Source organism: Macrosteles quadrilineatus, unplaced genomic scaffold, assembly GCF_028750875.1.
Source record: "Macrosteles quadrilineatus isolate MER2022 unplaced genomic scaffold, UCM_ALF_1.0 Scaffold_54__1_contigs__length_841927, whole genome shotgun sequence".
Lineage (NCBI taxonomy): Eukaryota > Metazoa > Arthropoda > Insecta > Hemiptera > Cicadellidae > Macrosteles > Macrosteles quadrilineatus.
The window spans coordinates 421,459-439,301 of NW_026542647.1; the positions used below are offsets into that span (position 1 = coordinate 421,459).

General features: G+C 35.7%; 1 protein-coding gene across 1 annotated transcript in view; it reads left to right on the forward strand.

Annotated features, from left to right (window-relative positions):
* Positions 1 to 10,438, forward strand: part of LOC128981877 (VWFA and cache domain-containing protein 1-like) — a 55,263-nt gene extending 44,825 nt beyond the window's left edge. The window contains exons 19-20 of the mRNA XM_054400850.1: positions 5,932 to 6,153; positions 6,697 to 10,438. Of these exons, the coding sequence (XP_054256825.1) occupies positions 5,932 to 6,153; positions 6,697 to 6,983 (509 nt within the window). The 3' untranslated portion in view covers positions 6,984 to 10,438. The remainder of the gene's footprint in view (positions 1 to 5,931; positions 6,154 to 6,696) is intronic.
* The last annotated feature ends 7,405 nt before the right edge of the window (positions 10,439 to 17,843 follow it).

The window sequence follows — 17,843 nt, forward strand, 5'->3', positions numbered from 1 at the left end:
GCATATTATACAATAGGTGCAAAAACCATACAAGGCTTGTCTGCACCAACATATTATGAAAAACATTTTTAGTTAAATAATATATAAAGTTGAGTTCAATCAGCAATCAACACAGTTCTATGAGTGTCCCAACGTGTTCCATTGAGAGTTACATGCATAATTATATTACCAAAAACCACTGATGTTCAAATCCAAATCTCATGAAAACAACAATAAATAAATAACAATAAATAAATAGTATTACTAAGAAACAATGAGAAACAGCACAATAGACTATAACAAATAAATAACAATATCTTATAAAATTTATAAATCTAACAAAACAGAAACAAATATAGCCAACACCTGAAACAAGCATATAAATAGATAATAATTTAAACATTCAGATAACATTCACTGACAGAAAGACCAGTATCTATATTAAACCACTCCACATTCTTTCTTTCAGACTAGTTTTAAAAGCTCGATAAGTGGTCAAATTAAAAAAATAATTTGGCAAGTTGTTGAACATTTTTGGTACAAGGACTTCTAGAGACCTGCAACCATATTTATTTTTAAATCTGGGAACATTGTAATAGTTTCTTCTCACCCTGTAATTATGATTATTTACCTGTTTTAGCTCGTTTTGAAATAAATAATCTGTATAAATTAAGATCATGAAGAGTTTACTTACAGGCAAAGTATCGGTGTATCGAAAAATTTCCAATGGTGGCAGTTGACTTGCATTTAAAGGTACAATACTCCTGATTGTTTGTTCCTGAATATTTTCAATTTTTTTTAGATGGGTCATTGAGGCATTACCCCAAGCCCGTAAACCATAACGTATCACAGATTCACACAAGGACCTGTATATTAACAATAAGACATCGTATGGCAAGACACATTTTAAATGAAACAGTTTAAAAGTACATGATCTTATCTTTTTGCAAACATAATCTATATGTATGTCCCACTTAAATTTGTGATCAACATGTACACCTAAATATTTAAAATTATTAACATTTTCCAAAGTTTTACAACTACAATTATCAACTAATGAGTAAGTGTTGCAATGTAAACAGTCAAAACTGTGGTATTTAATATTTACTTTGGAACACTGAAAAGCAGGTGAATGAATATGAATAACCTTTGACTTGCTACCGTTAATTATAAGGCCATTATCATGACACCATTCTAACAAGTTATTTACTGCACTCTGCATATCTGCTTCAGCCTCTTTAATGTCTTTCTTAGCAACCACAATAGCAGTATCATCTGCATACATGTATGTATTAGCCTTTTTAATATATTTGGGAAGGGTATTTGTATATATAATGTATAATATAGGTCCAAGAATACTTCCTTGAGGCACACCTGACTTAAGTTCTACTTCTTCACTTGTAATGTCTTCTATTTTAACTATCAATTTTCTACATGTCAGATAATCTGAAAACCAATTAAGAAATCTACCTTTAATTCCTATACTCCTTAACGATCCTATTATCTTTTCAAATTGCAGCGTGTCAAAGGCTTTTGTAAAATCTACAAATGTAACCAATATTTGATTTCCTTTATCTATCTCTTTATTTACGTTATTAGCAAATGCTTGCAGTAATAACTCTGTGCTTTTGTTTTTCTGAAACCCATATTGACACTTATCTATTATGTTATTCTCTGTCAGATATCTGTTTAGGTTTAGGGATATGTATCGTTCCATTATTTTATCTATTGCACATAATATTGATATAGGGCGGTAATGTTGATATAAATTGTGGCATCCTGATTTATAAATTGGTCTTACAATAGCTGTTTTAAGTCTGGTGGGAATTCTACCCTCTGAAAGTGAATTATTTATAATATTGACTATAATTTCTGAGACATCGGCACTACATTTTTTTAAGTCATCTACTCTAATTCCATCAATACCTGGACTTTTTTTCTTTAATTTAATTAAAATCATTTCTATGTCTCGCTTTTTAGCTTTTGGGATATATAGAGAGGTGTTTTGTATTATTTCCTCAGTTTGTTCAACATCAATTAATTTAACATGGCATTTATGAACAATACTATTTATTTCAGTTGTAAAAGTGTTTGAAAAATTATGACATATCTGTTTTAAAGTACTTCCTTTATTTACCATATATTTTTGTACCATCTCATCAATGCTCTGCTTTTTCTTCCTTCCCAAAACTATATTAATCTCTTCCCATGTCTTTTTTATATCTTTTTTATTTTCCTCAAAAATCTCGCCATAATATTTTACCTTTGCTCTAAATATATCTTTATTTATAAGATTCCTTAAATTTCTATATTCATTTATTAAGGTTGTATTCTCTGGATGTTTCTTAATCCACTTAAATAATTTATCTCGTCTCTTAATCTTATTAACTATATCCCAGTTCATCCAGGCCTTTCTTGGCTTTTTTTTATGTTCTGTACGTGTGATTTTAGCCTTTTCATAAATAGAATTAAACCTATTGTACAATTGTTGATAACTGTCATTTGAGGAAAGACCTGAATTTTTTAGTGTTGTCCAATCTATATTTTTTATGCCCAGATTGATCAATTTTTTATCTAGTTGTATTTTATTAGAAATAATATTATTCAGGTTTAAGTTTCCCTCTCCTACTTGAAGATTCAACAGGCAAGGGTAGTGATCAGATATCTTTATCTTGACCACAGCTGACTTTGGCCTGCTGTTGTTTCCTCTAATGTAGATATGGTCGATAAGAGATCTAACCAGTTTTCCTTGTCTTACTTCCTCCCTAGTATACTGGTCAATACATGATTTTAAACCATTGGCTGCCATTAGGTTTTTATATTCATTCACATTGTTACAAAGTTTATCTTTTAAGTTAATATTAAAATCTCCAAGTGAAATAACATTTTTACTTTTAATATCTATTAATACTTCTTTTAATTCATTTATGAAAACTTTCTCATTAGTTTTAGGTGGTTTATAAACAGCTAACATGCAAATAGACATATCTATCCTCCCAAAATAAATTTCAAATAACATATGCTCGAAACTTGTCTTTTGTACATATGGCATTTTTTTAATGGTGTGTTCTTTTTTTATGAAAGCACAAATGCCTCCACCCTTACTGTGTTCTCTTAAATTATACACAACATCAAAATTATCCAAATTGAAAAGATCAGTGAGGCTTTGTTTTATATTAACTTCTGTAAAAACAATTACATCCAGGTACTTAATGTAGTTATTAAATAGTAATACAAATTCATTCCAGTGCTTTTTTAAAGATGCTATATTTAAATGAAAAAAATTAGCACCATTTTCAAACTTACTGTTTCTACTAAGAGATGTCAGTTCTAATATATCCTGACAACAGATAGATTTAATTTCTTCTTCCTCTACAATACAATCTACCATGGAAAAAATTTAATAAAAATATATCTACTAGGACTTACATTTTTAAAACACTACTTTATCTTCTCTAAGTCTGCTTCATTTTCAATATGGATAACACTGCTGTCGTCTTCCTTTCTCACTCGAACCATCCCGTTTTTGAACCAGGTGTACTTATAATTCAGTCCTTTTGCCTTCTTCTTCGCCTTTTTTAGTAGGTTACGGTAGAAAAAGGAGAGATTTTCACTTATGTAGATTCTTCCCCCATTCTCCCCGGTGACCTCCGCATTAGTGACAACAGTCTTCTTCGCTGCCAACACTTTATTCCGCACTTTCCTACTGACAAATTGTGCTATAATTGTTGCTGGTCGGTCCTCGGTTTTAGTTTTAGGTAGGCGATGGGCAATTTCGATATCTTCCTCCCTCAAATTCACACCTACTTTTTCAGCAATCTTCATCACCAGAAATTCGACATTTTCGGGATGTGTTTATTTTAGACAAGGATGGGATGTGTTTACATTGTAAAGGAGAACCTTGATTATCCGGGGTAATAAAGGGGGAGGGAGACCACAGATAGTAAAAACCACAGTATAAAACATGGTATAAAAAGATGAAAACACCATAAAACACTGAAATATTGTGTAATTAAAAATGTCCATTAATGTCACAATTACATTTTTTATCAACAAAATACATTACAATTTTTTTATTTTTTTTTATTGAACATAATTAAATCTAAGGCTTACCTTACGATCCAATTTATTATATATTGGAGACCTAGGTTTCTACGTCGAAACGTTATCGTCAGTCCTTTGTCTCATAGGTTAGCTAAACTTCTTGTTTGCCATCTCTTGCTTGAGATATTGTCAATATGGTATAATTTGTACACACATTGATCACATATAAATATTTACAAAGACATAAATGGAAACAACATAGATACATGGCCATGATCTTCGTCTTTATCAAACCTAACCTCCAAAGTTGGGATGTGATGATCATGACATTTCTAGTCATTGACCTTAGTCCAGGTTACAAACTGTAAGTTTAAAATCACAGCTTACTCTAACCCACCTAAAACCTAATTAAAAACTGTATTGTATAGCAATAAACCACGTAAAGAACAAAACAAAACGGTTGCGTCATAATACAAGGTCTGCACTGAGACATTGCCTTGCCATATAAGTTGATTGCGTCATAATACAAGGTCTGGACTGAGACATTGCCTTGCCATAAAAGTTGATTGCGTCATAATACAAGGTGTGGACTGAGACATTGTCTTGCCATATATGTTGGTTGCGTCATAATACAAGTTCTGCACTGAGACATTGCCTTGCCATATAAGTTGATTGCGTCATAATACAAGGTCTGGACTGAGACATTGCCTTGCCATAAAAGTTGATTGCGTCATAATACAAGGTCTGGACTGAGACATTGCCTTGCCATAAAAGTTGATTGCGTCATAATACAAGGTGTGGACTGAGACATTGTCTTGCCATATATGTTGGTTGCGTCATAATACAAGTTCTGCACTGAGACATTGCCTTGCCATATAAGTTGATTGCGTCATAATACAAGGTCTGCACTTACAAATTGTCTTGCCATATAAATGTTTGCATCACGATATAAGGTACGATATACCATTTTGTTAAATTTGAGTAAGCTTTGAATTTAAACTTAAATTTTTATAACTGAACCAAGATTAATGACTTACAATATCACAATTGTGCAGTATTCATGGTAGTTTTTGTGTATAAAAATGCAAATTATAACCTCCTAACCTTAATATTTATTTATTAAGAACTTGAACATCAAACCATCCTAATCCGAAAATATTTGAATCTGAACCTCTAATTATCTGATCCGATTTAAACCGAGCCTTAACTATCCAAACCGAATCCGATCCGAACTGAAATTATACTATCCACACACCTCTAACATATATATATTTATAAAAATTCGAACGAATGGTGTTTTTGGCCTTTGAGGACATCAAAATGAAAAAGTAAATCGGTCCTGGGCCTAGGACTTACCGTTCCTCCTACGGTAATAGCTACTTCCCTATAGGGAAATTCGCTAAAACAAAATAAAATGGCAACAGTGTTCATACAATAAGTAGATTTTGCACTGAGACAAATAAATTATTTGGTAGAGAGAATGTGATGAGTGGAAACCAGCCCATGGGGAATTGGTGATGAGGGAGTAGGAGTGGTAAAAGGAAATATGCTTAGCTGGCACATTGATCTTGTTAAATCCTAGTTGTCGTACAAAATAAGTATGTTTCACTAGTATACAAAAACTTTTATGAATTTATCTTCCTCGATAAGCAATTACTTATTATAGAATTGTGGTATTCATGCGACTACAGTGTCAATTTTGACAATTAATTTTTATTCATCTACATTTCAGCCTCAATGTAGATTGCTATCTTCATGATGACTTGACTTCCGCCCAGTTTACTTATCATGACACGACGGTGAATAATAATGATCGAATTTAGCAATGCTGTCACTTGAGGACCACAAATTATTTTTAAGAGACACCTTAGCACTCAGTGGTATTTATGTATGTTTCTGGGTTGTCAGGAGCTATAGAGGATGCAGGCTTGCAGACAGGAGTGGTGGGGTTAAGCTCAGTGGCTGGTGTGGTAGCAGCACTGTTGTTAGCTCTCGGCCTCATGGTCTACTGCTGCTACAAGGTTAGCGCTAGACCAACCACGGGACCAAGCTACTCTGCCCCTGACTGCTCTCTTTACATGTTCTCTATGGACAAGAGTCATCACAAGATGCTAGAGGATCCACCTACAGGTAGGCTAAGGATAGAGTCTTGCTAGATACGTGAAATTAATATTACTTGGGCCTACTTAGCCTTGTGTTTTGATTAAACCAGCCTAAACCAGTAAACACATATGTGACATTGTTTGCTCTATTGGATACACAATCTCGGAATTTTCTAATACTAATACTATTGATGGTTAAAAACACGATTGTATTTAATGTTGTTGAGATATTTTTTGCAATAAAATGTCATTATAGATTGCATCTATTTGAGACATAAAAATATAATACAGTAGAACTCCAATCATCCGAATCAATTAGGACTGGAATTCGGATAATTGGATTGTTCCCGAAATCCAGATTCTATTCCAGAAATTTCAGAAAGCATGCATTCTGCAACTATTTCACCTACGGAAATTTTACGCTTTTGCCGCGATTGCGGAGTACGATTATGATTTTCCGTGACCGCGTTATCCTTGGATTTCTAGTAATGTGTTGAACTAAAAATTAATATTATGTCATGTCCTTCCTTAAATGACTAGTCCAGTGTTTTCTATTGTGTGATTGTTGCAGGGGCAAACCAAGGACTAGTGTCCAACGCTCAGGAGCTGAGTGTGGCTCTTCTCAGTCCGGCCAGCTCTGTGTCTCCGTACCGTATGAGTGCTGGATACCGTAGACCAGCCACGGGGGACAGTGACCACGGCTATTCTACCATGACACCTCACGAGGATACAGAACCACCTCCTACCCCTACAACAACACACTCCCTTCCTGAGACACCCCCTCCTCACCACACCCTCCTACCTAACCCTGTACTGGCTCCTGTCACTGTACATATGGCCATGGAACCTTGCTCATAGACCTTGTCACCCGTCACCGTGTCACCACCGTTGTTGTGGTTGTCACCAAGTGTTGTTTGTTGACAGTCAAAACTAGAAATTTGAAATCTCAAAACCTAAACATGGAACTTTTTACTTGCCTAGATAAGGTTAGAAAAAATACTGGTAATAATAAAATGTTTTTGTGAAATCAAAAATTGAAAGCAATTTGACCCCCGACAGCCACTCTTGAATTTTTGACTGATTAGGCCACTTTCAAGCTAAAAAACACTATTGCAAACTAAACTCCTGACACTAATGAAACAAGAACGAGATTATTACTTTCTTTAAACCTATAAAAACATCATTATTTAGAAACAACAAACACTGAAATAAATTGAACTCCTGACAGTGTATTTTCTGTAATAAACAATAATAATGGTACAATCAATTATGGCTGTTTGGTTTTGAATCACAAAACTCTTTGATCAAACCTCCAAACTAAAACTTTTCCAAAATGTTGATATTTTTGAGATTTTTCAGTTTTGACACATCACTAATATGTTGTATGATAAACCACAATGCCTAGGAAAGGATTTTTGACATCCACTATAATATATCAAAACAACACAATGATGATTGATAAACGACTATTTTTATATTTATACACAAACCAAGTTAAATTTTATATATGACTCTAAAACTTTGATTAGAAGTGTTAGTTTTTTTACCATTCTACAATGTTTGAAATAAGTTTGCAACTTTTTATAGGACAATTTTTATATGACCAAAAAATATTGCTCCTTGTAAATCTTAGTTTAAGTGAAGTTACATGGTTTAAATAGTTAGGTTGTATATACTCTAATATTAAGTACGGTTGTGACAACTTGGTGTACTTAAAACAAAAAACTTGATGGTCTTGACTTAATGTGAACAAAGTGATATTATCAGCAGCTCAGAAGTGCTAAAATCAATCTTTGTGTGTATATCATGTGATCAAAACGATCAGTTTTATAGTGTAATCAAGTAACAAAAGAACATTTTTGTACTAAGTTCCTTTTAGTCTTGTATTTGTATCTGTATGAGATTTGTTTATATAACTAGCTCAGCCAACAATGGCCTTATAAATAAGAGATTTATCAAAAGTAGTTGCTGTAATAATGCATTACTTGTGTATAGTTGTACAGAATTTACTATTTAAGGTTAGCTAATAGAGAGCGTAGTTAAAATAATACTCCATAAACAAATAAAATAATACAAGCATTTGCAATAGTCACTTTATCAAGGATCTAGCTTTATCATGTTGCTTACGTGAAAACCTCATGGTTGTGTATTTTGTTAGTTTAATTATGGTCAGAGGACTCATAAAATGAACAAACCATCCTACATAACTCAGAGTTTGATCCTATAGTTTTATTTTATAGATTTAGAAAAACTGATAATCACTTTTTAGTAGAAGTGTGCGAGAGGCTTAATTGTAAAAGAGGATCAAGCCAAACATGTATCGCGATTGCGGAAAGCATCTAAGAAGATCACTTGTTGAACTAAAATTCCCAGAAGGGGAATTCCTCTCCTATTTATTTTTTGTTGGTTGTCAAACCAATATATTTTAGTTTCTTTCCATTCAATAATATATTTTAATAAGTTAAGGTATTTATTTTTAATATGTTTATTTGAGTTCTTAGTATTTGACTGTAATGATGTCATAAAATTTTGACTTCTAAAAAAATAATAAGTTTGATGAAATTTATTTTAAACTCAGTGTCTTGTCTCATCACACTTGTATTAACTCTCCATCATAGCATTAAAATGAAACTGCATTTTGATTAAGAGAATAGAGACTAATTATCTGTATATGACGATGCGACTCTTTTATTATGTACAAAAGCTTGGCTTGATTATAATTCTCAAGATTGCACACCTCTACTTTGTAGTTTACATAGGCTATATTTTAGTATTTATATCGTATGTCAGTATTATGAAGCTTAAACATTATAAATTGTTATTTGAGCTCTTGAGAAATCTTTACACAGAAAACATTAAAAATGTTAAACCCTCTTGTTTTGGATGTTCTGGTTTCCAAAAGAGTTCAATGTTTTTTTTTTGTTTTCTCTCGTAGATTTTGGAATTATTAATTATGATCCATTAGGAAAACATATTCTTGTTTTATTCTACTTTTTGTGAGTATAAAAGTACACTCTTTCTTCAAGGCTTCTTGAAAACTATTGCTTGTGTAGCTATTGCAATGAATAGATGAATAATAATGGGATTTGTTATTATTCATTGGTCATATAAAATGTAAGTACAGTTAGTATGAAGTATTTGATTTTTTCTCTATGAAATTTTTATTTTGTGTAAGTAAATTATTTAAATATTTGACGATTTATATCAAACATTGATAGATGTAAATTAAGTCCTTGAATGGTTTATTATTGATGGGATTGAGCAAGCACTAAATTGTATTTTAATAATTTATATATGTATACTCTATTATATTATTTGTTCAGTATCAAACTATAATTATTGTCTAATGTAAGTAGAATTTTCTTAACAAATCAGTGGAAAAATGGGTAACAAAAATCAAACAAACATGATCGAGTTGCATTGTTTCAACTTTCTATGTTTATTTTTTGTTTGAAGAGTTAGGGACAGTGTTACTGCCATTCTAAAGGCCTAACTTAACGTTTTAAGATAGTGTGAAACTACAATATCTTGTATTTTGTCTCCACAATGAGGGTTCCAATGTGGTTAACATAGTACAACCTTCTGACAATTTCTCAATTGCCTTATTTAGAACTATTACTTTTCATATTTCATTTAATGTTTTATAGTTTGAAGGAATAGATTTAGAAAATAATGTTTAAATAATACATTTGCTACTATGTAAAAAATTCAACCGTCCCAAAGGGTTTCAAATGTTTACAATATGTTTATCAAATCTAATTCCTGAAATAAGATGCATCGATATCTGTGATCTTTCTTATTCTTGAATTGATACATTTTGCTAATAAAAATTCGTAAGCTGAAAATTGGATTGTAGATCATGCAAATAAAGTCAGCATCCCTGTGTAGTAGAACCTGACCTACAGCTAACATGTTATAAGTTCTAATTGCTCAATTATAGCTTAGAATAAATGTATGAAGCCAATAACCATTGCCATAAATACTAAATAGATGTGTTATTTTGTAATTACTCAGATTTTTCAAAACTGATTATTGATTATTAAAAATGAAAATTTCTTGCAACTGTTTACCTATTCTCTTTGTTGTAACTATTACAAACTGTTGTACAGAGTATTTTTGTATAATTAAAATAATACAAAACTTGTTGTATCAGCTGTTACAATTATGTTAACTACTCTTGTGCCTTAATTTTACCCTAGTGGTGCGTCTTACTCAAAATGTTGAGGCTTTACTTCAATAAGACTGTTATTTCTTTACTTCAGTATTGTAATTTGTATTTTGTATATATATATAAATTTTACATGTTTTCTAAACATTTGTTTTATTGCCCTGTTTGGTTATAATTTAGAAAATCCGTATATGACACATTTCATGCACTATGTATGTACTTCTTATAATATATATACTTTTAGGGCCTAAAAGTATAGGTGAAATGTGCAATGAGCATTTTAGCAGTACAGGTTTCCAGTCCTCAATAAAATATCTTACATAGGATAAAGCAGTGGCAGATCCGGAGGTGGGGAGACTGCCCCCTCCCCTCGGGCATATGTTTTTTATTACAGTAATGTCAAAATTTTGCAGCGATCGGCGAAGACGATGAAGATGTTCCGTTACCACGGGGGTTATTCAAGATTTTGCCGTGATTACGGAGACAATGACGATATCCACACAACCGCAGGAAATGAACAATATTTTGCCACGATCACTGAAGACGATGCTAATGTTCTTTTGCGGGTTTATTGTTATTCGGTGTTTTGCTGTGACCGCGGGAGACAATAACAATGTCTACACAGCCGCGGGAAATTATCAAAATTTTGCTGCGATCGTGAAAGACGATGGTGACGTTCCTGTGACCATGGGGTTATTCAAGGTTTTACTGTGACCACGAGAGATAATGACGATGTTCACACAACCGTAGGAAATGAACAATATTTTCCCGCGATGATGGAAGACGGTGCTGATGTTCCGTTGGAGCGTAGGGGTCCCAGCCACCGGTCGTATATTCAGGGGCCATATTTATATAATCTAACCTAACCAAACTTCTATATACGGATTAGAGCTATAGGTAGTCGGTTCTCCGTTTTTCGTTCCGTTGCGGGGGTTATTCGGTTTTTTGCTGTGACTGCGGAAGACAGATGTCTGCAGGAGATGATCAGAATGTAGCTGCGAACGCCGAAGACAACGATAATGTCAATACACGATCGTGGGAGATGTTCATACTTTTGCGATCACGGAAGACGTTTATGACATTAATTACTGTAGAGGTTAATCAGAGGGTTTCCATGACCATCAGAGAGAATGGTAGTTTATAAAGTAGTATATACGCAGGGAGTAGTAGTGATTTTGTACGTTCTAGGACAGAGGAGGGAGGAGTGTAGACCACGTGGGTTGAGGTAGGTAACCTCACTTTGCCTAACCTAACCTAACCTTACAGACAGAGACTGATCCTCTGATTTGGATGACCTTTTTTTTGTGTAGATATAAAGAACGTTAAATCAGTTCTCATTTGGTATACTTGTCGTATAATAGGATCTCACGGCTGAGATCGAAAACGACAACAGCTTTTGAATCTCATTTTATATAGGACCACCAATAGGTTCTCAACTGCACAAAAATGGCGCCGATTGCATCATTCGGTGCTCATGTTTTCACTAGAGGATTTGTATGAAGATGCAGTATTTCGATCTCAATGTATACTGACACGCCATTTGAAACTCATTGTTTTCATGTTGATTTTTACGTGTCTTTTGAGTTGAGTCGTTCCGTGTTTAGTGACGTCACTTGTCTTGGGATCATGTGATCATGGAATGTTCTAGAAACATTACCATAAAAGGAAATGCCACGTGATAGGTCACGTGATCATCTTGGAACGTTCGAGAACATTACCATATATGGTCATGTGTTTCGACGATTGTGCAACAGCCCGCGCGGTCTTGCGTCAGTCTTCTCTGAGAGGTGGTTGTGAGAGGTGCTATTTTTCGAGTCTTTGAAATTGTGTAGTGCGTGAAAAGTAAGTTTTCAACCATTTATAAGTGTGACGAGGATTTGCGGTGATGGCTAGTGTCAGTGCTACGAAGCGATCGTTTCCTAGTGACAACGAGAGTGATGACGACAGCCTTCCTACACCACCGAAGCGTCGTTGGTTCCAACGTTATAAAGACGATATTGAGGAACAACAAGGTGCTAGGGAAGAACACCGCTTGGATGTTGCCTCGGTCTCTGACGGAGAACATCATGTGTCACCGGTTGTTCAAAGTGCTACCAAGCGGTCGTTTCCTACTGACAACGACAGCGATAACGAGACCTGTCCTATATCACCGAAGCGTCGTCGAGCCCAACATAGTGAGTTGGATATTTCGGAACAACTACAAGGTGCTAGTGAGATGATGGACATTCAAGAGCAGGAAGAAGATGTTTCGGATGTCGTGCAGGTTCTACCTGTCAGGAGAGCCGATACAAAAACATTAAAGTTCTGTGATGTATGTCACCTCAGTATTACTAGGAAAAACTGGGCCCGTCATACTGGGAGTGGAGCTCACCAAGCGGCGTGGATACAAAAACAGCAACTAAACCGACCATCCGTCATAGTTCAGCCATCCATCATAGTTCGGCCATCCATCATAGTGCAAGTCCCACGTAAGCCTCCGCCACCACCTAATCTTGAAATCATCCAATCTAAAACGGCGTTCAGAGGTCGAATGAAGACGTTTGAGATCAATAATGTCAAAGTAAATGGTTACAAAAGTGTTGAAACTTTTATCGAAGATTCCAAAAAACTTATAATTGAAAAGGTTCGTGATGAGGGAACTTCATTGAAAATCCAACTTATCCTTAAGGCAAAGTTCGCTAAAGGGATTACGGAAAAAGTCGAATCTGATTTTGAATTCAAAACGAAAAACATCATCATTTACGAAGATTCTAATCTATCAGATTTGTTAAATGAGGCAAAACAAAAACTATTGACTGAGATGGAAAGTTTTAACCACAAAGGCTCCAATTGGAACATGAAAACGATTGAATGTCTTCTTTTACATATCAACCGACTTAAGCCTTTGAAAGGGTCTAGTTACATAGCCCTGCCAGAAAAAATTCGCTTGAAACGTGCTGTTGTAAACATAAAAAAACAATGATCAGCGTTGTTTCATGTGGTGTTGTCTAGCAGCACTCCACCCTTCAAAGGTACACCCGGAGCGGATCGAAAGCTACACTGCTTATGTTGATGGATTTCTCGAGTTATTTGATGGGATAGATTTTCCAGTCAAACTGACTGATGTAAAAAAATTCGAAAAGCGTGCAGGATTATCGATCAATGTATACGGTCTTGAAGAAAATAGTGATGTTTTTCCCTTGTGTGTAACAGATGAAGAAAAGCCCGTGCATGTAGACCTGTTGTTGGTTAAAGATGGAACGAACTCACACTACTGTCTAATCAAAAACCTATCTCGTTTAGTTCACAGTCAAGCTACAAAACATAATAGAAAATGCTATATATGCAGACGTTGTCTTCAGCACTTTCATAACGAAGACAATTTGAAGACACATATGGAGGACTGCTCTAGACATGATGCCGTAAAAATAAAGCTCCCTACCGCTGGAAAAAATGACAAAATAAGATTTACAGAACACAATAAATCAATGAAAGTTCCTTATGTCATTTATGCCGATCTGGAGAGCATGCTCCTCCCGATTTCTACTTGTGAACCATCGGGAGTTGATGAAAACGGTGCTAAGAGATCGTACACATACAGCTATCAGAAACACGAAGCTATAAGTTTCTGTTACTATATCTCTGGCAGTGAAAAGCCTCCAACGACATATTTCGGGGAAGATGCTGGACGAAAATTTGTCGAGGCGTTGAAAAAGGAGGCCGTGGAGATAAAACAAATCTACGAAAAGATCATTCCAATGAAACCATTGCAGGAAGAAGAGATACGTAGACATAAAGAAGCGGTAACCTGTCACATCTGCCAGGAACCTCTCAATGAAACCGACAAAGTAAGGGATCACGACCACCTCACCGGTTTGTATCGAGGCCCTGCCCATTCCAAATGTAACTTATTGTTTACTAAGCCCAAATTTATTCCTGTTTTCTTGCACAACCTTTCTGGCTATGACATACATCAGTTCATCAAAGAAATAGGACGACAAGGTGAGAAACTCCAAGTGATTCCGCAAAATGATGAGCGGTATATATCATTCACCGTTCAAGTTAGGGGAGGGTTGGAACTGAGATTCTTGGACTCTTTTAAGTTTTTAAGTGCAAGTTTAGACCAACTGATTAACAATTTAACTACAGATCAGTTGGAGCATACAAAGAGATTTGTCAGATCATCACAGATAGACTTGGTAACAAGAAAAGGGGTTTATCCCTATGACTTCATGGATAACATAACAAAATATGATATGACAACTCTGCCGGAACTTCATGATTTCAAAAACAAATTAAATAAGTGTGATGTATCAGAATTAGATTATGAGCATGCTCAAAAGGTTTGGGATGAGTTCAACATTAAAGATATGAGAGAGTACACATTGTTTTACAACAAGATTGACGTCCTCCAGTTGGCAGACATTATGGACAACTTCAGAGACGTTTGCCTTCAAACATATAGTCTCGACCCAGCGTGGTACTTCACAGCTCCCGGATTAGCTTGGTCGGCGATGCTGAAACTCACTGATGTAGAGCTCCAGTTACTAACCGACCTCGATATGATTCTAATGGTTGAAAAAGGAATTCGTGGAGGTGTTTCGCAGTGTTGCTTGAGACAAGCTCGAGCCAACAACAAGTACATGAGTCAAGGCTTCGATGAGAACAAAGAACCTAGCTACCTGGTGTACTTAGATGCGAATAACCTATATGCTTGGGCTATGTCGCAGGCAATGCCATTCGGTGACTTTAGATGGCGAAAAGATACTGAAATAAATGTTTTAGACATCAGTGATGACGCGGCCACCGGCTACATTCTCGAAGTTGACCTCGAGTATCCTGAAGAAATTCATGACCACCATGCAGACTTTCCACTGGCACCTCACAACATGATTCCACCTGGGTCAAAAATACCCAAACTAGTCACCACTTTGTACGACCGATCTAGATACGTTGTACACTACAGAAATTTAAAACAGTATCTCAACCTCGGAATGAAACTAAAAAATATACATCGGGTTCTTGAGTTTTCTCAAAAACCGTGGATGAAACCATACATCGATTTAAACACTAACATGAGGACCAAGGCAAAGAATAAATTCGAAATTGACTTCTACAAGCTTATGAATAACGCGGTATTTGGGAAAACTATGGAAAACCTTCGGAATAGAGTGGATGTTCGTCTGGTAACCGACGAACGACAGGCGGATAAATTCATTGCCAAACCTACATTCAAGAGTAGGAAAATATTTACGGACCATCTTGCAGCTCTGCACATGACCAAAACATCACTTCTTTTCAACAAACCGATTTACGTGGGGGCGGCTATTCTAGATGTGTCGAAAACCCTTATATACCGTTTCCACTATCAAGTGATGAAGAGCAGATATGGTGATCGGATCATACTCGCCTATACTGATACCGACTCACTGATTTACATCATATATACAGAAGACTGGTACATGGACATGAAAGAAATGATTGACGAGTTCGACACGAGTGCATATCAAAGCTCCAACCCTTTTGGTATGCCTCGAGTAAACAAAAAGGTTCTCGGAAAAATGAAAGATGAGCTGGAAGGTCTGATCATGGTTGAATACGTTGGTCTGAAGTCAAAAATGTATGCCACTGACGTAGAGGAAGGTTTGAATTGTATAAAAACATCTAAAAAGGCTAAAGGAATCAAGAAATCAGTGGTGGAAAATGAAATCACAATAGATGACTATCGCAGATGTTTGAAGACTCTCGAAGATGTGTACAGACAAATCAACAGCATCCGAAGCCACCTGCACGATGTTTATAGTACGACACAATTCAAGAAATCACTTTCGCCAAAGGACGACAAACGGTGTGTTCTTCGAGACGGAATAAGGACGCTACCCTGGGGCCATAGAAGAATTCCTACTGAATGTACATAAAAATGTAAAAAAACTATTCCTGTAAAATATATTTTTTTCGTGTTTTACACTGTTGTTATTTATTACCCTGGTGTGCACAAGGTTTTTTGTAGCTCTTTCTCATAAAAAGATCCAATTATTTCTTCACCACTTTTATCTTTGATTCTATAGGTTATTGGAAAGGTGTCTTGCACTTTGGATATGGTAAATATCTCTCTAGTCCAATTGCGACTGTATTTATCGGCAAACGTATCTTTTTTTGCCACAATCCTCACTCTGTCTTCTAGTTGAAATTTTATTTTTCTAGGTGTGTGAGGAATATTGGAGAACCTCTCAAGCAAACTAGGTACGTCCGCATTAGTAACCTCTGCAGGTTTCATACGAATTGTACGATGGACACTATTGTTGTACTGATGTAACAGGTCTTGAACTATGTCCAACCACCGAAAATAATTTCGAGTCTCGAATATAACCTTCATTTTTTCATTCAACGTACGATTGAACCTCTAAATGATTGCACTCTTTTCCTCATTTTCAGTATGATACATTTTTATGTTGTACGATTGCAAAACTGACTTAAAATCACGGTTAAGAAATTCTTTGCCCTTATCGGTGTGTAACAGTCTGGGAGCGGTGTGACCGTTGACGTCAATTGCTCGCTTCAATATGAGCATAAACGATTCCGCTACTTCTGCACCCCGTTTGGTCATCAACGGCTCTGACCAGGCGAATTTTGAAAAGGTATCAATCACATTCAACATATAATTATAGCCATCATTCTCACTGGCATACTTTCTCATGACAACCAGATCTGCGGCCCACAGATCGTCTATACCTAGGGTAACAATACGTCGTCGAGGAAAGTGCTTGATCACTGGTCTATGTACTTCCTTGGCGGCCATACTGGGCTTAGGAACTTTGACGAAGGCGCCTTTACGCTGACCGCAAATATTGCATGTCGTATTTAAACGCCATTTGTTGTTAACGGTTTTGACATACTCCCCACTGTCTTGAGACGTGGTTTTCCTTTTGCATTTCATACAGTAGATTTCCATTGGCTCTTATATAAGTGGGAAGACTTAAAAATGAGTGAACTGCACAGACACAGAATTCACTTGTCCGACGGTCAGAAGCGTAAGCTACGCATCGCGTTTAAGAAGCGTAGAACTGCTATAATTGGTTTAACTAATGATAGCCTCTCACATGGAGCGGATCATATACTGCTTAACGAAGCACAACACAAGGCTGTTGAAAAAGCTATCCGGAACAAAACCGGTCTACGTCTGGCTGTGAGCTACGATCAGCTTTTGAAAAACAAAGAGGGTGGTCTTTTGAAAGAGATGTTGGAAATGGTTGAATCAAAGGTGCCATATGGAAAACGTTTCATATCTACATTGATACGACATCAGGTGGCACCGATTCTCAAGAACCGATTCGTGCCGTGGTTGAAAAACCTGATCGATAACGAGCTAGATTCAATAATTGAAAAAGACCCCAAGGGAGCCGGCCTTAAGCGATGCATCAACAACAAGCTGGACTCTCTTTTAAAAAACCCGTAAGATCGTTTGAACCTATGTCACTGGGAGAAATAGAGCTTTATGCTAACCAATTAGGCATCCGTGGCTTTCGAGGAGTGTTTATGAGACAGATATTACCCGAAGCCCCTATGGAGTT